This window comes from Scyliorhinus torazame, chromosome 27, assembly GCF_047496885.1.
Source record: "Scyliorhinus torazame isolate Kashiwa2021f chromosome 27, sScyTor2.1, whole genome shotgun sequence".
NCBI lineage: Eukaryota > Metazoa > Chordata > Chondrichthyes > Carcharhiniformes > Scyliorhinidae > Scyliorhinus > Scyliorhinus torazame.
The window spans coordinates 23,548,051-23,568,057 of record NC_092733.1 but is presented as its reverse complement, the minus strand read 5'-3'; the positions used below and the strand labels follow the sequence as shown (position 1 = coordinate 23,568,057).

At 48.3% G+C, this 20,007-nt stretch overlaps 1 protein-coding gene across 3 annotated transcripts in view; it reads right to left on the bottom strand.

Moving 5' to 3' along the window:
- Window positions 1-20,007, bottom strand: part of LOC140403306 (A-kinase anchor protein 8-like) — a 109,429-nt gene that overhangs the window by 37,081 nt on the left and 52,341 nt on the right. For all 3 annotated transcript variants that reach the window (XM_072491147.1, XM_072491145.1, XM_072491146.1), the window contains exons 3-4: window positions 1,851-2,316; window positions 1,155-1,278 (exon numbers count right to left, since the gene is read on the bottom strand). In XM_072491147.1, coding sequence (XP_072347248.1) covers window positions 1,155-1,278; window positions 1,851-2,316 — 590 coding nt within the window. The remainder of the gene's footprint in view (window positions 1-1,154; window positions 1,279-1,850; window positions 2,317-20,007) is intronic.

Sequence of the window (20,007 nt, the reverse complement as noted above, 5' to 3'; positions counted from 1 at the left end):
GGGCGTGGGTGCTGGCCCTGCCCGCAGAAGTAGCAAGGTGTGCCCCCATGGTGAGCGGGTCGCCGCGTGGCGCAGGCCTGTAATACGGGTGAGTCTGAGGAAGTCCGGGGGGGCTGGCAGAGTCCGCGGGGTACGTACCAAAGTTATGTCGGGCCACCTCCAGCAAGGAGGCGAGCGTTAGCGTCTCCTGGAGGTCTTTTGCCCCGTTTTCGAGCAGCCGCTGCCGGATGTAGGTCGAGCGGATTCCGGACACGAAAGCATCCCTGATGTGCAGGTTCATATGGACTTCCCCTGTCACATCCTGATGGTCACAGTCCCTGGCAAGCGCGGTGAGTTTCTCAACAAACTCGTTGAGCGATTCCCCCGAGCGCTGCCAGCAGGTAAAGAGCAGATGCCGGGCGTGCACCTCATTGACGGGTTTGACAAACCGCTTGCGGAGCAACTCAATCGCTTCCTCATAAGTCGTCGCCTTTTCGAGCGTGGCGGAGATTCTGTGACTCACCCAGGCGTGGAGTAGACGCAGCTTGCGTGGCCCCAGGATGGGAGTCTCTGCGGAGTCCAGGTAGGCCTCGAAGCACCGCAGCCAGTATTTAAAAATTTCCTTTGCCTCCGGCGTTCGTGCTTCCAGATTGAGCTTCTCTGGTTTTAGGCCTGTGTCCATCCTGAATCTAGTTTAGTCTAATAAATTGAGGTACCCTCAATAATGACGCTTAGAAATTAAACTGTTAAGAAGGCTTTATTAGACTAATAACTATGCTACAGCTATGGACGAGAGCTGACTGCTATACAGACCATGAGGCAGGCCTTTATGTATGGCTCCCAGATGGGCGGAGCCAGAGGCGGAGTCCCCAGGGTTCCAAGCCCGGTCTTAAAGGGGACATCACCTTACATGATGATAAGGCAGTAACCGTTCATCACAGTACCATCGATGATTGAATCTTAATCAATTAATCTCAGCTAAGCTACCAGTTGGAATACAGCTCCCTAGGCTGAGAGAGAAACAGAAACCATTGTTCCTATTCACTGCCTGCGAACTACAGCTGGAAAGTGCACTGAGAGTGAGAATTGGCCCGCTATATTCATAGTCTAGGCTCACACGTGAAAAATGCCGGATGAGACAAGGAGGAAAATGCAACAATATTGAGAATGGTTACCTGCTTCACTATCTGAAAAATCTGACTGGTCCAATCTTCCTATTTTGCAATCTGGTTCATCGTTGCTTGCAGTTGAAAGCTGCCTCTTCCTTCCAAATCCCATCTCTCTGCCTCTACCTCTCATCTGTCAAAAAGATACACACAGTTGGCCAGCAGCTTAACTTTGCCAGGATATTGTTAACCAAGAAATCATGTTTCTCGGGTTCTGATGTGTGGTGGAACTTTTATAAATTGCACAAATCACTTTTTCAGAATTAAAATCTTGCCTCGATTCAGATCCAGTTCTAGCGAGTGTTAAAATCCATGAACGAAATCTCATTCTGCCACTTCAGTGCTGCCTATCTTGGCACTTCCAGCTGTTTATGCATTCTGTATCTGTCCCCTTTAAACATTCATCTAAGAAAGGCCCAAGTACATTTTAAATTTCTCCCTAAACTGCATATTTCACCTACAGCACTCCACAGCAGCTGGATGTTCTGATCCATTCCACACATTTGACCACTCCTATTGTTTTTAATCTAATCTTCCCATTGCTTTTAATTTTATCTTTACATATGAGAATTTAAAAAAAAATATTCAAGGTTGAGAAAGGGACAGATTTGTGACTCTTGGAATATGGGTTTGTTGAGCTGGTTACTGAAATTCACACAGCTGAATACTTAAAAGTTTACAAAATGGGAAAAGTTTTCGACTTACAATTTTGTATCGATTCCGCTCTCTCCTTCGCTGTCTGCCAACTCCAAATTGTTTTCCTACTCCCTGCACACCGAACATCCCAAAACCAGAGGTTAAGGCCTGGGAGAAGATAGAAGGGAGGTTCCTGGAGGGGGGAGCATAGCCCCTGCCTCCATATCCCATCGACAGCTCATTCCATTGTGCAGACAGCCGCTCAGAACTCGATGAGAAGGGGTCGTTCCAGAAAGGTCTGTTATTTGGAGGTCTGTCTCTAGACCAGTTCTGACCCCACTGCTTGCCGGAGCCTTCACGTGCTCTGTTGCGGAACTGATCCCTCCGGTTTCTGGCGGAGTTGTTGAAGCGGTTAAAGCGACCTCCGTAGGAATCACTACGAACAGGTCCTGATTCACTGTAATCAAAGCCGGATCTGAACAGATCACGGTCATCCAGTGAAGACCTGGAGTCGTAGGACTCGAAAGGTGCAAACCTGAAAGAGTCGCACAGCAAGCAAGGAATCTGGTCAGTAGCTGGAAAATATCAAGAAACAGTCTGCTGAACAGTCAGAACAGGCTGAAATTTAAACAGCAGAGTTTCAACCAAGCTAGGTGGTGCTTTTAAGCATCTAACATTTTCTATAATGTTTTGTAAATTAGAAGACTCTGGTGATGAATTTGCCAGTTATAATAACTAGGGTTTTTTTTTTAATTTAAGGTACCCAATAATTTTTTTTTCCAATTAAGGGGCAATTTAGCGTGGCCAATCCACCTAACCAGCACATCTTTGGGTTGTGGGGGTGAAACCCACGCAGACACGGGGAGAATATGCAAACTCCACACGGACAGTGACCCAGGATTCAAACCGGGGTCCTCAGCGCCGTAGTCCCAATGCTGACCACTACGCCACCGTGCTGCCCCACTAATAACTGATTGGTTACCAATTTAAGAGCCTCATTCTTGATTCAATAACCTAGACTTTCCCAAAGCTAGCAGCTATTAATAATTTGTAACTAATATACAAATGCACTGAGCTTGTAGATTATTCAGTGCCTGAGCAATGTGAAAACTAAACATAGTCAACACTTGGATGGAAAACATTGCATTTTCCCCCCCACATTACTCCATCGTGCTACATTTCTTGCCAAGCTGAGAGTGCTATTATACAACCATGGTTAATAAATTCCACTTGTACAGAGCAGGCACGCATTAGCAGGGATAGATTACGTTCTCAATGTTTTGTAACTTCTTTTGAATTTATGTTCCTCTCAATGTCATCTGCTAACCTACAGCCGGCAAGGCATTTCAGTACTATTAGAATCCCTCCTATTTATTTCCTTTGTTCCCATTTCTTTTATTTTATTGTTTTGGTCTGTGGACCCTTAATCGGAATGTGCCTTGAAGCACAAGACTCAAAGTTGAAACAGCCTGCTTGCCAAAGACAGTGTTTCCAGGTTTCGAGTTTGAGAGAGGAGAAGCCAGACTCTTCGGCACCAGGTGGATCTTAGGAACCAACTTTGAGGTCAGTACTGCTGCCTACGGCCTACGGGTTTGATCCTGGCCCCGGGTCACTGTCTGTGTGGAGTTTGCACATTCTCCCCGTGTCTGCGTGGGTTTCACCCCCACAACCCAAAGATGTGCAGGTTAGGTGAATTGGCCACACTAAATTGCCCCTTAATTGGAAAAATAATATCTGGGTATTCTAAATGTTTTTTTTAAAAAAAGGAACCAACTTTGGAGGGAGTCAGTTTGCTTGGTTAATTGGCAACCAGTGGATTGGCCAGGGACAGGGTTCTGCCTGACAAAGATCAATGATTGATTCCTGCATGATGCTTTCTGACAAACTTGGCAGATGTATTTAGACATTGGAAGTGAAAGGAATTCTCTCTCGCTCTCTCCCACTTGCTGAAGAAAAAAAACTGCTCTATTGTTCTGAAAGCAGTGAGTGCCTGGCAAATCCTTTGTTGTGAACCTGAAATGATGCGGAGTCTGCAGAGAAAGTAAACAACCTTGCCAGAGAAAAACCATCTCAAGCCCAGAAGGAAGTACCACCAAAATGAAAGCCTTAACTTTAGAAAGACATTGACTGGAAGTCATCCCAGTGCATCAAAGATCCTTATTCTTTTATTTTCATTAATATTTTCTTTCCCTTTCCACCACCATTTCCCCTCTGTGTTGCTTGTCTGTGAAGTGCTGGAAATTAAATGAGTTCGGCCAAGAGCTGGAGGGGTGCCTAACCCTAGAACAAAGTCCAGTGGGAAGTTCATACAGGCCCTACAAAAACTTGAGGGAAAGGAAGTAGAGGTGTTCTTCATGGCATTTGAGAAAATAGCAACTCAAATGGAGTAGCTGAAGGAAAAGTGGACATTACCCTGGCAAAGTAAAACGAAGAGGAGGGCGCAGGATGCTTATGCTTCCCTGTCGAAGGGAGTGTCTAATGATTAGGACAAGATTACAAAAGACTATTCTCAGTGCACATGAATTCGTTCTGGAGGCATATAGGTAAAAGTTTCAGAATTTAAGGAAACGGCCAGGACAGACTCGTGTTAAATTTGAAAAGGTTAAACAGACCAATTTTAATCTGGAGTATTGTGTCCAGTTGTGGTCTCGTTATTTGAGGAAGGCTGTGGTGGCATTGGAAGCAGTTCAGTAGAGGCTCACCAGATTGATTCCGGGGATGAAAGGATTGGCATATGAGGACAGATTAAACAGTTTGGGCTTCTCCTCGCTTGAGTTTAGAGGAATGAGAGGAGATCCGATCGAGGTATATAAATTACTAAAAGGGATTGATAAAGAAAACGTAGATCAAATGTGCCTCCTTGTAGGGGGAAACGAAAGGTCACAGATATAGGTTTGGGAATCGGTAGATTTAGAACTGAGATGGTGAATTTGTGGAACTCGCTGCCCCATAGTGAGGTGAGTCCGAATCATTAAATAGTTTCAAGGACATAGATATCGCTTCTCGGTCTTTTGGCTAAGATGAGTGTGAGGTCAGGTATAATGCCTGGATCTGGTATGTCTCACTTGTGGGGACCATGAATTGGATTCATTTGAATTGGTTTTTGGAGCAGGCAAGGAGCTGGATTAGAGGTTTGCCCCTGTCCGCACTCTGAACCCTGGATTTGTAACTCTGATGAAGTAATTTTTAAAAATGTATATTTAAAAAAATTTTTAAAGCACCCATTTCTTCCCCCCCCCCCCCCCCCCAATTTACGGACAATTTAGCGTGGCCAATTCACCTACAGTGCACATCTTTGGGTTGTCGGGGTGAGACCCATGCAGACACGGGGAGAATGTGCAAATTCCACACGGGCAGTGTCATGAGAATGTCACTTTAAGAAATGTTTGAATGCTCATGTTACTGCAGTGATGTCAGAGTGTGGGTGGAGCGGAGCTCTGGCTCTGCTTTTTAGTTTCACTTTGAGAAAAGCTTGGGTGTGTCTGTGATTTTTTTGGTTTCGTTTTCAGTGTTGGAGCTGAAGCCAGACAAAGCAGGTGTACTGTTGATCTCTCTGCCATGAAAAGACTATCTCTTGATCATATGGTGAATTCAGAATTATAAATGTTTTCAGTAGTGAATGTAAACCTGATATGCTTCTGTTAAAAGGTGTTTCTTTTGTCTTCTGGATGTTGTTTGGGAAGTTATTAAGGAATACTTAGTGTTGTATTCTTTGGGGATTGTATTTGAATTAATGGTTGCTAAGATGTTCACTGTATGTTTTAAAAAGGTTAACTTGAGTTCATAGAATAAACATTGTTTTGCTTTAAAAAATACTTTTCCATTTCTGCTGTACCACACCTGTAGAGTGGGCCGTGTGCTCCCCATACCACAATCTAGTAAAAGTTGTGGGTCAGGTGATCTCCACGATACACTTTGGGGTTCTCTAAACACTGGCCCATAACAAATTGGGGGCTCGAGGGGGATAAAAGTCTATCTATTGGATTGGCTGAGTGAACCTAAAGACAGTGAGGGGTGAGCATATTGTGGGTGCTTTTCAGGTGTGTTATTTGTCATGATACCCATATTAACATATCATAGTGCAATCACACACACACACACTGATGGACAGGTAGACGGACCAATCAACACACACGCAACATCACAGCCAATCACCAGTGAGAGCAGCGTGTTGGTTCGTTTGTATATCGGAACACCCAACATGACATGATACCAGGTTTGGAAACTCCCCAGCAACTGTGAGACCTGCCTGCACCTCTTCAGAGATCCACCATCCTGTGCCATGGACACCATCAGCCCGCCGCAGCCGCTCCAAATCGCTGGAAATTTCGGCGTCAACTGGAAGCTGTTTAAACAGCACTTCCAGCTCTTCTTAGAAGCCACAGACAGGGAGAATGCATCGGACACCAGGAAGATCGCCCTCCTCCTCTCCACGGCGGGGCAACACGCCATCCACATCTACAACTCCCTGGCATTCACGGAAGGCGAGGACAAGCCGAAGTACAAGACGGTCCTTCTAAAATTTGAGCAACACTTTAGCGTCGAAGTGAATGAGAGCTTCGAGAGGTACCTCTTCCAGCAGCGCCTGCAGGGTAAGGATGAGCCTTTTCAATCTTATTTGACACACCTCCGTATCCTCGCACAGTCCTGCGGCTATGAGGCCACCTCCGATTCCATGATTCGGGACCAGATAGTTTTTGGGGTCACCTCGGACACCCTACGCCAGCAGCTCCTCAAAATAAAGCGCCTCACCCTAGCCACCGCCTTCAAAACCTGCGTCCTCCACGAAAACGCGACCAGCCAGTACTCCCAATTCCAGGCGGCCGAATCGGCACGGCAGGGGTCCTACGAGGCCGAGCGGGTCCAGTTTATCGAGTTCCTCCCGGCCTGCGGCCCGGACGAGGGCGGCCATTTTGCGCGCTTTCCGAGGCCTCCTGCGCTTGTACGCGCCAAAAGAGAGGACGTCGTCGCAGAGGGACGTGACGCGCAGGCGCGCTCTACGCAGGACCGACGTGCAGCAACTGTGGATCCGCACACTTAAAGCGGCAATGTCCAGCTAAAACTCTACAATGCCTCCACTGTAGCAAGATGGGCCACTACGCTGCCTGCTGTCGAGCAGCTCAACCTGCCAATGCTCCGCAATTCCGCCGGCCTCGCAGGAACGTGCGGGCCATTCAGCCTCCATACACCGAGTCATACCCTGACGACGTACAGACCGGTGATACCGACGACCAGGAACCCTTCCGCGTTGCGGTAGGAGGCAGAAATCGGATGTCCCCAAGTAGGACCCACCAGCCGATGCCAGTGCACAGCGTTAATCCGGGTGATGAATGGTGTGCCACCCTAACGGTCAACCGATCACCAATCACATTCCACTTAGACACTGGTGCCTCCGCCAATCTCATTGCATGGTCAGCCTTCTACACCTTGAAGGCCAAACCACCGAATCGGCCATCCCACTGTCAGTTGGTTGATTACAACGGTAATGTTACCCTGGCCATGGGGTCTTGCCAGCTCGAGGTTGCACACAATTCATACACAGCCACACTGTCTTTTGAGATAGTTGGATCCTCGAAGGACTCTCTGCTAGGCGCACAGGCGTGCAAGATCCTCCACCTCGTTCAGCGGATACACATTCTGTCTCCAGAAGGCACATCCGATTTCCCGGATGCAGACTTTAGGGCACAGCTCCACTCGCTCCTCGCCCACGACCAGGAGGTTTTCGAGGGCGTGGGCACACTGCCCTACACTTACAGAATACGGCTCAAATCGGACGCCATCCCAGTCATTCATGTACCTCGTAGAGTCCCAGCACCACTCAAGGACCGCCTCAAGCAGCAGCTGCAGGATCTGCAGGATCAAGGAGTGCTTTCCCGGGTCACGGAGCCAACGCCATGGGTCAGCTCCATGGTGTGCGTAAAAAAGCCCTCTGACGAGATCCGGATCTGCATCGACCCGAAAGACTTGAACAATAACATCATGAGGGAACACTACCCCATACCCAATCGGGAAGAAATCACGAGCGAAATGGCCCGGGTTAAAATTTTTACCAAGCTTGATGCCTCAAAGGGTTTTTGGCAGATTCAGCTGGATCAGTCCAGCAGGAAGCTGTGCACGTTCAACACTGCCTTTGGCAGATACTGCTACAATAGGATGCCGTTTGGCATCATCTCGGCATCCGAGGTGTTTCATCGAATCATGGAACAGATGATGGAGGGCATCGAAGGGGTGGGCGTCTATGTTGACGACGTCATCATCTGGTCCACACCACCACAGGAGCACATCAGTCGTGTCCAGCGCGTCTTTGCTCGGATACGAGAGCACGGCCTGCGCCTCAACCGAGCCAAGTGTTCTTTTGGCCAAACTGAGCTAAAGTTTCTGGGAGACCACATATCCCGGTCAGGGGTGCGTCCGGATGCCGACAAAGTGGCAGCTATTGCAGCCATGCCGCAGCCGGCAGACAAGAAGGCAGTGCTATGCTTTTTCGGGATGGTCAACTTCCTGGGGAAGTTTATTCCCAACCTTGCCTCGCACACAACGGCTCTTCGCCACCTGGTAAAGAAGACTACGGAGTTCCAGTGGCTGCCGCACACCAGAAGGAATGGGAGGAGCTCAAGATCAAGCTCACCACTGCCCCGGTATTGCCGTTCTTCGACACTACTCGAGACACAAAGATCTCGACTGATGCCAGCCAGTCCAGCATTGGGGCGGTACTCCTGCAACGGGACAACACTGCATCATGGGCCCCGGTCACCTATGCCTCGCGGGCTATGACCCCCACAGAACAGCGCTATGCGCAGATTGAGAAGGAGTGCCTGGGTTTGTTAACCAGCATAGATAAATTCCACGACTATGTGCATGGTCTTCCGCAGTTCACCGTGGAGACCGACCATCGCCCCCTGGTCGGCATCATACAAAAGGACCTCAATGAGATGACCCCTCGTCTCCAGCGCATTCTGCTCAAGCTCCGGAGGTACGACTTCCAACTTGTCTACACCCCGGGAAAGGACCTCATCATCGCGGATGCCCTGTCCAGAGCAGTGAGCACACCGCCCAAATCAGGGGGGTTTGTCTGTCAGGTCGACGCACATGTAGCCTTCACATCGGCCAATCTGCCAGCTACTGATGCACGTCTGGCCCACATTCGCCGTGAGACTGCGGCTGACCCCCTTCTACAATGTGTGATGCGCCACATGACGGAAGGGTGGCTCAAGGGGCAGTGCCCACAATTCTACAATGTCCGGGACGACTTGGCCGTCATGGATGGTGTCCTCCTAAAGTTGGACCGGATTGTGATCCCACACAGCATACACCGGCTTGTCCTCGAACAGTTGCACGAAGGCCAACTCGGGGTTGAAAAGTGCAGGCGGAGGGCCCGAGAAGCTGTGTACCGGCCGGGCATCAGCGACGACATCGCCAACATGGTGCTCAACTGCCCCACCTGCCAAAGGTTTCAGCCGGCACAACCCCCTGAGACACTTCAGCCCCATGAGTTGGTAACGTCCCCCTCGGCAAAGGTGGGTGTGGACCTTTTTCATGCGGTCGGCAGGGACTACGTCATCATAATTGACTATTTTTCCAATTATCCGGAGGTCATACGCCTGCACGACTTGACATCATCAGCTGTAATCAGGGCATGTAAAGAAACCTTCGCTCGCCATGGCATTCCGCTTACCGTCATGCCGGACAATGGGCCCTGTTTTGCAAGCCAAGAATGGTCTTCTTTTGCCGCTTCGTATGGCTTCACACACGTGACGTCCAGCCCTTTGCATCCCCAGTCGAATGGCAAGGCGGAAAAGAGCATCCATATCGTGAAGCAGTTCCTCTGCAAGGCTGCTGATGCCGGATCTGATTTCTGTTTAGCCCTGCTTGCCTATCGCTCGGCCCCACTGTCCACAGGGCTCTCACCGGCCCAGCTGTTGATGGGTCGCACCCTCAGGACCATCATGTTCCTAAACCCGACCATGCTCCAGTACTGCAAAGGATGCGACAGCAGCGTGCTCAGCAGAAGGTGGCACATGACATTCGGGCAACTGATCTTCCTGCCCTGGCGCCTTGAGACAATGTCCGCAAACACCTACCAGAGGGTGGCTGGTCAGCAACTGCCGAGGTTCTCCGCCGCGGGGCTCCCCGCTCGTTCCTGGTTCGCATGCCTGATGGCTCCATTCGCCGGCGTAATCGGCCGGCCCTTCGGCTGCTTCCGCGCTCGCTACGTGATCATGCACCGGTGCCACGCCCTCCTGTTGTCCCTGATGTCAACTTCGAGGAGCTTCCTGCCACTCTGCCGATTCCTCTATCGCCCGTGGCCAGGCCCATTCCTCATCCGGTGGATCCTGACCCACCCTTGAGGCGGTCAACCCGAATTGGTCGCCCACCGACTAGGCTGGACGTATGAGCCTGTTTGCACATTGGACTCACTGAATTGTTGTGCAACAATGTTAATGTGTTTCTTTTTTTTGTCGTTCCAGTTCTCTTTCGATATTCGATGATTGCACTTGGTTTTTTTTGGTACAACCTCGTTGCCGAGTTGCACCTGACACCTTCCTATGTATATAGTTTAGCCTCATGTACATGTTGTAAATATTGCACACACATACTCAGCCGCACTCAGTACACACCAATATTTATTACCATGTAGGCACATATCCTTGTGACAAGGGGGGATGTCATGATATCCATATTAACATATCATGGTGCAATCACACACACACACTGATGGACAGGTAGACGGACCAATCAACATACACGCAACATCACAGCCAATCACCAGTGAGAGCACACGCACTATAAAACAGGGAACACCACAGTTCCCGCTCATTCCACCAGGAGATAGCACAGAGCTCACAGCGTGCCACTCAGATATGCACCATGTGCTGAGTGCCTCTCTAAGATAGTGCTAGGGCTGGGTCCACAGGTTAACTGGTGAAGTACGAACCACAGCCAGAAGCTAACAGTTGTTATTGTACAGAATAATAAAACAGAGTTGTACCATCTACAACCGTGTTGGTTCGTTTGTATATCGGAACACCCAACACGACAGTATTTTAGTTTAAGTAGGGAGTGTGTTGTGGACAATGGCTCTTTCAGAGGCTCAAAAGTTTTTGGGGGTGGAGATGGTCACACGCAGTACCTTACGGACAGAGACTAAAAGCAGACTGTTAGAATTGGCAAAAACATTGCAGTTAACATTACCTGACAAAATGCGAAAAGATGAGGTAATTATGGCGGTGGCTAAGCATTTAAAGTTGCCTGAGATACAGTTTGACTCATTGGAAATGGCAAAAATTCAGTTACAACTTAAACAAATGGAATATGAGAAAGAATTAAAGCGATTTGAATACGATAGAGAGAGGAAAAATAAAGAGAGAGAGAAGAAAAGAAAGAATAGCCCTAGAGGAACAAAAAGAAAGAGAAAGGGAGATCCAGATCAGGGAAAAAGATAAAGAGAGAGAGTTTGAACTTCAGAAAATGGCCATGAAACATGACAGTTAAAATTAGCAGACGTAAAGGGAAATGTACAGTTGGATGATAGTGATGAGGATAGTGAGAAAGAGCATCATTGTCGAAGGCTTGGTGGAGATCTATTTAAATATGTCCAAGCATTGCCAAGATTTGGTGAGAAGGAGGTAGAAGCCTTTTTCATTTCATTTGCGAAGGTAGCTAAACAAATGAAATGGCCACAGGACATGTGGGTATTACTGATTCAAACAAAGCTGGTAGGTAGGGCTAGTGAAGTGTTTGCGTCACTACCGGAGGAGGTATCTGGGACGTATGAGGAGGTGAAAAAGTCCATTTTAGGTGCATATGAACTAGTGCCTGAAGCCTACAGCCAAAGGTTTAGAAATTTAAGGAAAGAATTTGGTCAAACATAATGGAGTTTGAAAGGATCAAAGAGTAATTTTGATAGGTGGATAAGGGTTTTGAAAATAGACCAAACATATGAAGCTCTCAGAGAAATTATACTTTTGGAGGAGTTTAAAAATTCAATTCCTGATGTAGTGAGAATTCATGTGGAAGAGCAGAGGGTTAAAACTGTGAGATTAGCAGCAGAAATGGCAGATGATTATGAATTAGTTCATAAATTCAAAGCTTGGTTTCCGACATCAGTTTCAGCCGGTGAAGGATAGAAACTGGGAACATGAGAAATTCTCAAGTGGTAAAGGCCAAGGTGATCTGATGGGAGATAATAAGGAGAGTGTACCTCAGATTAAAAAAGAAATCCAGGAGGGTGGAAAAGAAATGAAAAGTTTCAAATGTTTTCACTGTAATAAACTAGGCCATGTAAAGTGACAGTGTTGGTGGTTGAAGAAAAGCACTGAGAAGGCTGATATGGTAAAACAGGATAAGACAGTGGGGTTTGTTGAAGTGGTAAAGGAAAGTCCAAGTGAAGCGAAGGAGGATCAAAAGATTGTACAGCCTGATCAAGAGGTGATTGATAAGAAGGTGGCAGATCTCTTTAAATAATTTACCTTTGTGGGTCAAGTTTACTCGTGTATCAGGAGGAGCAGGTAAAGAAGTCACAATTTTAAGAGATACGGGAGCTAGTCAATCTTTAATGGTAAGAGACGAGGAGTTATGTAGTTTGGGAAGAATGTTGCCAGAAAAGGTGGTAATATGTGGAATTCAGGGTGAGAGGAGTAGTGTTCCATTATATAAGGTAAGGTTGGAAAGTCCAGTGAAGAGTGGTGAAGTGGTAGTAGGAGTAATAGAGAAACTATCTTGTCCAGAAATACAGTTTATCTTGGGTAATGATATAGCTGGATCGCAGGTGGGAGTGATGCCTACTGTTGTTGATAAGCCAGTGGAAAATCAGACAACTGAATTGTTGAAGGACAAATATCCTGTGATTTTTCCGGATTGTGTAGTAACAAGGTTGCAAAGTCACAGGTTAAGACAAGAGGAGAAATCAAACAGTGAAGATGAAGTTGAACTGCAATTATCAGAAACGATTTTTAATCAGATGATTGAAAAAGAACAAGAACAGGTGGAGGATCAGGCGGATATTTTTCGTTCTGGAAAATTGGTGGAGTTACAACAAAAATAAAACGGATCTATCAGAAAGCATATACGGAAGAGGAATCTGAGTGTATACCAGAGTGTTATTACCATACAGGTGATGTATTTAATGAGAAAATTGAGACCTTTACATATGCAGGCGGATGAAAAGTGGGCAGATGTTTATCAAGTAATATTGCCAGTAGGGTATAGAAAAGAGGTGTTGCGAGTTGCACATGAGGTACCAGTGGGAGGTCATTTGAGAATAAGGAAAACTCAAGCTAAAATACAAAAACATTTTTATTGGCCTGGACTACATAAAGATGTAGTTAAATTTTGTCAATCATGTCACACATGTCAAGTGATAGGGAAACCTCAAGCGGTGATAAAACCAGCGCCCTGAATACCCATTCCAGCATTTGAGGAACCTTTTACAAGGGTCCTAATTGATTGCGTAGGACCTCTTCCTAAAACGAAAAGTGGGAATCAATATCTTTTGACTATAATGGATGTGTCTACTAGGTTTCCAGAGGCCATTCCAGTGCATAATATTAGTTAAAAAGATTGTGGAGGAGTTACTTTAATTCTTTACTAGATATGGACTACCCACAGAAATACAATCGGATCAAAGATCAAATTTTACCTCAAGGTTATTCAAAGAAGTCATGGATAGCTTAGGAATAAAACAATTGAAATCAACTGCGTACCTTCCAGAATCGCAGGGAGCGTTAGAAAGGTGGCATCAGACATTAAAGACAATGTTGAGGGTGTATTGTCAAGATTATCCAGAGGATTGGGATAAAGGAATTCCATTCGTACAGTTTGCAATTAGGGATGCACCTAATGAGTCAACCAAATTCAGTCCTTTTGAACTAATTTTTGATCATGAGGTAAGAGGATTACTCAAATTGATTAAGGAAAAGCTGCTGGACGATGGGGCATTTTCCCAGCCCTTGGAGGTGGATTGAGGTCACAGAGCACTCGAGAGGAAGCCGTGAATGGGAGACCCCCCCACCCCCACCCCGAGGGCAATGGTGGTGAGATTCCACAGGTTCTCAGATAAGGAGCACATTCTACAGTGGGCCAAGCAGACACGGAGCTGTAAATGGGACAATAGCATCCTGTGGGTTTACCAGGACCTGACTGTACAGGTGGCCAGGAGGAGAGCAGGCTTCAACCAAATCAGGTCAATCCTTTTTAAGAAAAAGGTGAAGTTTGGACTGTTACACCCAGCCCGACGCTGGGTCACGCATGAGGATCAGTACTTTTACTTCGAGTCGCCGGAGGATGAATTGGACTTTGCTAAAAAGAAAGGGCTGGTGATGGATTGAGAACGTTTGAACTTGGCTGCAACATTCATGTTTTTGTTTTTTCTTTTTGTTTCTCTGTTTTTGTAAAAAGTTTTTCGTTTTGAGTTTCATGGAAGATGATTGTGATGCTGTTTGCATTGATTTGGAACCAGCGGTAGAGCTGAGTGAGTTAAGGTTTTCATTTGCACTGTTGGGGGATGGAGGTGTGCTTGTTTTGATCTTGGTGTTTTTCTGTTGGGCAATTTTGTGGGGACTGTTTGATGTTGGAGTTTGTTTGTATGAGTGGGGGGGAAAGTGGCGAGGGAACAATAGGTGGGAGACTATCTGGCGCCGGGGATGGGGCCCACCAAGCCAGCTGGGCGAGGTGGCTCTCGGAAGTGTAGTGAGGGCGTGTGCATATGTTTGGTTTAGGAAAGGGGTTGGGTTACAAGGTGTTGTTACTAGGGGGGGATGAATGTTCTGCTGACGAGGGATGGACTTGGGCTGAGGGACAGAGAGGAGGTTGGGGGCAGGGGCTGCCTGGGGATGGACCGGCGGAGGCGCGGAGCATGGGCTGGAGGCAGGCCTAAAATAGGGGATGGCTGATCGGCGGAGGGGGGGGGGGGGGGCAATGAGCCCCCCAACTAGGCTGATCACGTGGAATGTTCGAGGGTTAAATGGGCCGGTCAAAAGAGCACGTGTGTTCGCGCATCTTAGGGGACTGAAGGTGGACGTGGTAATGTTGCAGGAGACGCACCTTAGGGTAACAGACCAAGTTAAACTGAGGAAAGGCTGGGTCAGTCAGGTCTTTCACTCGGGACTAGATTCAAAGACTAGAAGGGTCACGATCCTGATCAATAAGCGGGTGGTATTTGAGGCGGGTAGAATATTCTCGGAGGTAGGAGGTTGGTACATTATGGTCAGTGGGAAGCTAGAGGGGGTGCAGGTGGTATTAGTAAATCTGTATGCGCCAAATTGGGATGATGTGGAGTTTATAAAGAGGATGCTGGGTAAGATACCAGACCTGGACTCGCACTGACAGTTATGGACCCCGGCTTGGACCGGTCAAGCTCGAAAACGGGTAGGGTGCCAGCAATGGCAAAGGAACTAACAGGGTTCATTATCATAGAATTTACAGTGCAGAAGGAGGCCATTCGGCCCATCGAGTCTGCACCGGCTCTTGGAAAGAGCACCCTACCCAAGGTCAACACCTCCACCCTATCCCCATAACCGAGTAACCCCAACCAACACCAAGGGCAATTTATCATGGCCAATCCACCTAACCTGCACATCTTTGGACTGTGGGAGGAAACCGGAGCACCCGGAGAAAACCCACGCACACGCGGTGAGGATGTGCAGACTCCGCACAGACAGTGACCCAATCCGGAATCGAACCTGGGACCCTGGAGCTGTGAAGCAATTGCGCTATCCACAATGCTGCCGTGCTGCCCCGAGCTGATGGGGGGGGGGGGGGGGGGGTCCATGGAGATTTGGGCAGCCGAGGGTGAAGGAGTTCTCCTTCTACTGACACGTGCATAAAGTGTATTCCCAGATTGATTTCTTTATTTTGAGCAGGGCCTTGCTGGCTGGGGTGGTGGACACGGGGTACTCGGTGATTACAATCTCAGACTATGCTCCGCACTGGGTTGACCTGCAGGTTAGTAGACAGTAAACAGCGCCCGCACTGGAGGTTGGATGTGGGACTTTTGGCGGATTAAGGGGTGTGCGAGCGGCTGAGCAAACGCATTCAGAACTACCTGCAGGTCAATGACACAGGAGAAATTTCAGCAGCAGTGGTGTGGGAAGCACTGAAGGTGGTGGTTAGGGGGGGGGGAGCTGATCTCTATCCGGGCCCATAGGCAGAAGGTGGATTGGGCAGAGACGGACCGACTGGTAAAGGAGATACTACAGATTGATAGGAGGAATGCAGAGACCCCAGAGGCAGGGCTTTTAAGGGAATGGCGGAGGTTTCAGGCGGACCACAAGGAGGGCGGTGGAGCAGCTGAGAAAGGCGAAGGGGGCGATCTATGAACATGGAGAGATGGCCAGCAGAAGGCTTGCACAGCAGCTTAGGAAGAGGGAGGCAGCTAGGGAAAGTAAAGGACAGAGATGGGAAACTGGTTGGTGTTTCAGTAGTGGTGAATAAGGCGTTTAGGGATTTCTACAGCAGGCTGTACAGGTTGGAACCCCCTCCGGGGCCAGAGGGGATGAGGCACTTCTTGGAGGGGCTGAATTTCCCAAAGGTGGATGGGGAGCGGGTAGAAGGGCTGGGGGGCCCAATCGGGCTACAAGAGACAGTGGAGGGCTTGAAGGCCATGCAAGCAGGTAAGGTCCCGTGTCCGGAGGGGTACCCAGTGGAGTTTTATAAAACGTTCTCGGGGATATTGGGGCCGTTGTTGTTGAAGATGTTCAATGAGGCAAGGGAAAGAGGGGTGCTGCTCCCGACGATGTCACAGGCAATGATTTTGCTGATTCTTAAGCGGAACAAGAACCCGGAGCTGTGTGGGTCCTACAGGCCGATCTCCCTGTTGAATGTAGATGCCAAGTTGCTGGCCAAAATCTTGTCCTCCAGGATTGAGGGTTGTGTTCCGGACGTTATTGGGGAGGACCAGACGGGGTTTGTTCAGGGCAGGCAGTTGGTGGCCAATGTCAGAAGGCTGGTAAATGTGATCATGATGCCCCCGGAAGGTAGGGAGGTGGAGGTAGTGATCGCAATGGATGCAGAAAAGGCTTTTGATCGGGTAGAATGGGACTATCTGTGGAAGATACTGGGACGGTTCTGATTCGGGTGGGGCTTTATTGACTGGGTCAGGTTACTGTATCAGGCTCCTGTGGCAAGTGTACGGACGAATAGGACATCGGACTATTTTGGACTGCACCGGGGGACGAGACAGGAATGCCCCCTCTCCCCACTGTTGTTTGCGCTGGCTTTAGAGCCGTTGGCAATTGCTCAGAGAGCCTCGAGGGGCTGGAAAGGACTGGCGGGGGAGGGGTGGAGCACAGTATTTCGCTCTATGCGGATGACCTGCTTCTGTATGTTTCGGACCCAACAGAGGGGATGGAAGAAATAATGAGGACTCTAGGGGAATTTGGCCGGTTTTCGGGGTATAAGCTTAATATGGGAAAGAGTGAGATGTTTGTGGTCCAGGTGAGGGGACAGGAGAGGTGACTGGGAAAGCTACCATTTAGGTTAGCAGAGGGAAGATTTAGGTACCTAGACATCCAAGTGGCGCGGGAATGGGACCGGCTGCATAAATTGAATCTGGCCCGGCTGGTGGACCAAATGAAGGACGATTTTCGGAGATGAGACGCCCTTCCGTTGTCTCTGGCTGGGAGGGTGCAAACGGTGAAGATTCCCGAGATTCCTATTTGTATTTCAGTGTCTCCCCATCTTTATTCCGCAGTTCTTTTTTAAGCGGGTCAACAGAGTGATCACCGGCTTCGTCTGGGCGGGCAAGAACCCGCGAGTAAGGAAAGTAATGCTTGAGCGGAGTCAGGGAGAGGGCGGGCTGGCGCTGCCAAATTTTAGCAACTATTATTGGGCGGCTAATATAGCCATGATCAGGAAGTGGGTAGTGGGAGAGGGATCGGCATGGGTGCGTATGGCGGCGGCTTCATGTAAGATCACCAGTTTGGGGGCGTTGGTAACTGCGCCTCTGCCATTCCTGCCGGCACGGTACTCCACCAGTGGTGGTGGCGACCCTGAGAGTTTGGGGCCAGTGGAGGCGGCATGTGGGAGCATTGGTCTGGGCCCCAATCTGTGATATTCACCGGTATGCCCTGGGGAGTATCGACTGGGGGGGGGGTTCCGGTTATGGCGGAGAGCGGAGATTGAGAGGATGGGGGATATGTTCATAGACGGGAGCTTTCCGAGTACGAGGGCATTGGAGGACAAGTTTGGGTTGGCGAGGGGAAACAAATTCAGGTGTCAACCTTCCCGCTCCTACCGCGAAGGGGGATTCAGGACAGGGTAGTTTCCAGAGGGTGGGTAGGAGAAGGGTGTGTCTCAGACATTTATAAGGAGCTTATGGGGTTGGAGGAGACGCAGACCGAGGAGCTGAAGCGCAAGTGGGAGGAGGAGCTGGGAGGTGAGATAGAGGATGTTCTGTGGGCAGACGCGTTAAGTAGAGTCAACGCGTCCGCAACATGTGCCAGGCTCAGCCTGATACAATTTAAGGTTGTTCACTGGGCTCACATGATAGTGCCCCGGATGAGCAGATTGTTTGGGGTGGAGGACAGGTACGCAAAATGTGCGGGAGGACCGGCGAATCATGTCCACATGTTTTGGACATGTCCAAAGCTTAGGGGATTTTGGCAGGGGGTTGCAGATGTCATGTCCACAGTGTTAAAAACAAGGGTGGCGCTGAGTCCAGAGGTGGCGATTTTCGGGGTGTCGGAAGACCCGGGAATCCAGGAGGAGAAAGAGGCAGACGTTCTGGCCTTTGCTTCCCTGGTAGCCCGGAGACGGATACTATTCGCATGGAGGGACTCAAAGCCACTGAAGTCGGAGCCTGGCTATCGGACATGGCTAGCTTTCTCTGTTTGGAGAAAATCAAGTTCGCCTTGAGAGGGTCACTGTTAGGGTTCACCCGGAGGTGGCAACCGTTCATCGACTTCTTTGCGGGAAATTAACCGTCAGCAGACAGGAGGGGGGGGGGGGGGGGGAGTAGGAGTAGTTTAGATTAGAGTAGGGGGTTAATAAGGGTGGGACCTGTATGAGAGGTAAATGGCTTTTGCACCATGTTTATGGTTTAATGTATATTGTTTATTTTGTTATTGTTACTATACCAAAAATACCTCAATAAAATGTTTATTTGGCGACTCAGAAATCGGATATTACATTATTGGATTACGTGTCAAATTTTAGGGAACGATTAAATAGAGCAGGTGAATTGGCTAGACAACATTTAAAAGTTGCACAAAATGTGATGAAACGGGTAGCGGACAAGAAATCCAAAGTTCATAGTTTTGCCAGTGGGGATAAAGTTTTAGTATTGTTACCAGTGGTAGGTAAACCTTTAAAAGCAAGGTTTTGTGGACCTTATCAGATTGAAAGGAAATTAAGTGAGGTGAATTGTGTGGTAAAAACACCAAATAGAAGGAAGACTCACCGAGTGTGTCATGTGAATATGCTTAAAAGGTACTTTGAAAGGGAAGGAGAGAAAAAGGAGGTTTTAATGATTCTAACTCAAAGTGACGAATCAAATCCAGATGACTGTGAATTTGACATACCTCAAATTAAATTGGAAAATGAGGATGTTCTTAAAAATTGGGATAAATTGTTAAGTTACCTTCCAGAGGAAAAACGGACTGACCTGAAAGAGTTATTGGGAAAAAAAAGGAATGAAAATCGCTTATTGTCACAAGTAGGCTTCAAATGAAGTTACTGTGAAAAGCCCCGAGTCGCCACATTCCGGCGCCTGTTCGGGGAGGCTGGTAAGGGAATTGAACCGTGCTGCTGGCCTGTCTTGGTCTGCTTTAAAAGCCAGCAATTTAGCCCTGTGCTAAACCAGCCCCTGTACAAAGAACAAAGAAAAGTACAGCACTGGAACAGGCCCTTCGGCCCTCCAAGCCCGTGCCAACCATGCTGCCAGACTAAACTACAATCTTCTACACTTCCTGGGTCCGTATCCCTCTATTCCCATCCTATTCATGTATTTGTCAAGATGCCCCTTAAATGTCACTATCGTCCCTGCTTCCACCACCTCCTCCGGAAGCGAGTTCCAGGCACCCACTACCCTGTATTGATATCACATGGGCAGGTTTGTGGAGATAAATTGGGAAGTACTAAAATGGCTATACATGATGTAGATGTGGGAAATGCTGTTTCCGTTCAAACAACATCCATATAGACTTAACCCGTTAAAATTGGCACAGGTTAACAAAGAGATTGAGAGTATGCTTAAAAATGGCATAATTGGGTTGCAGCCAATGGAGCTCAC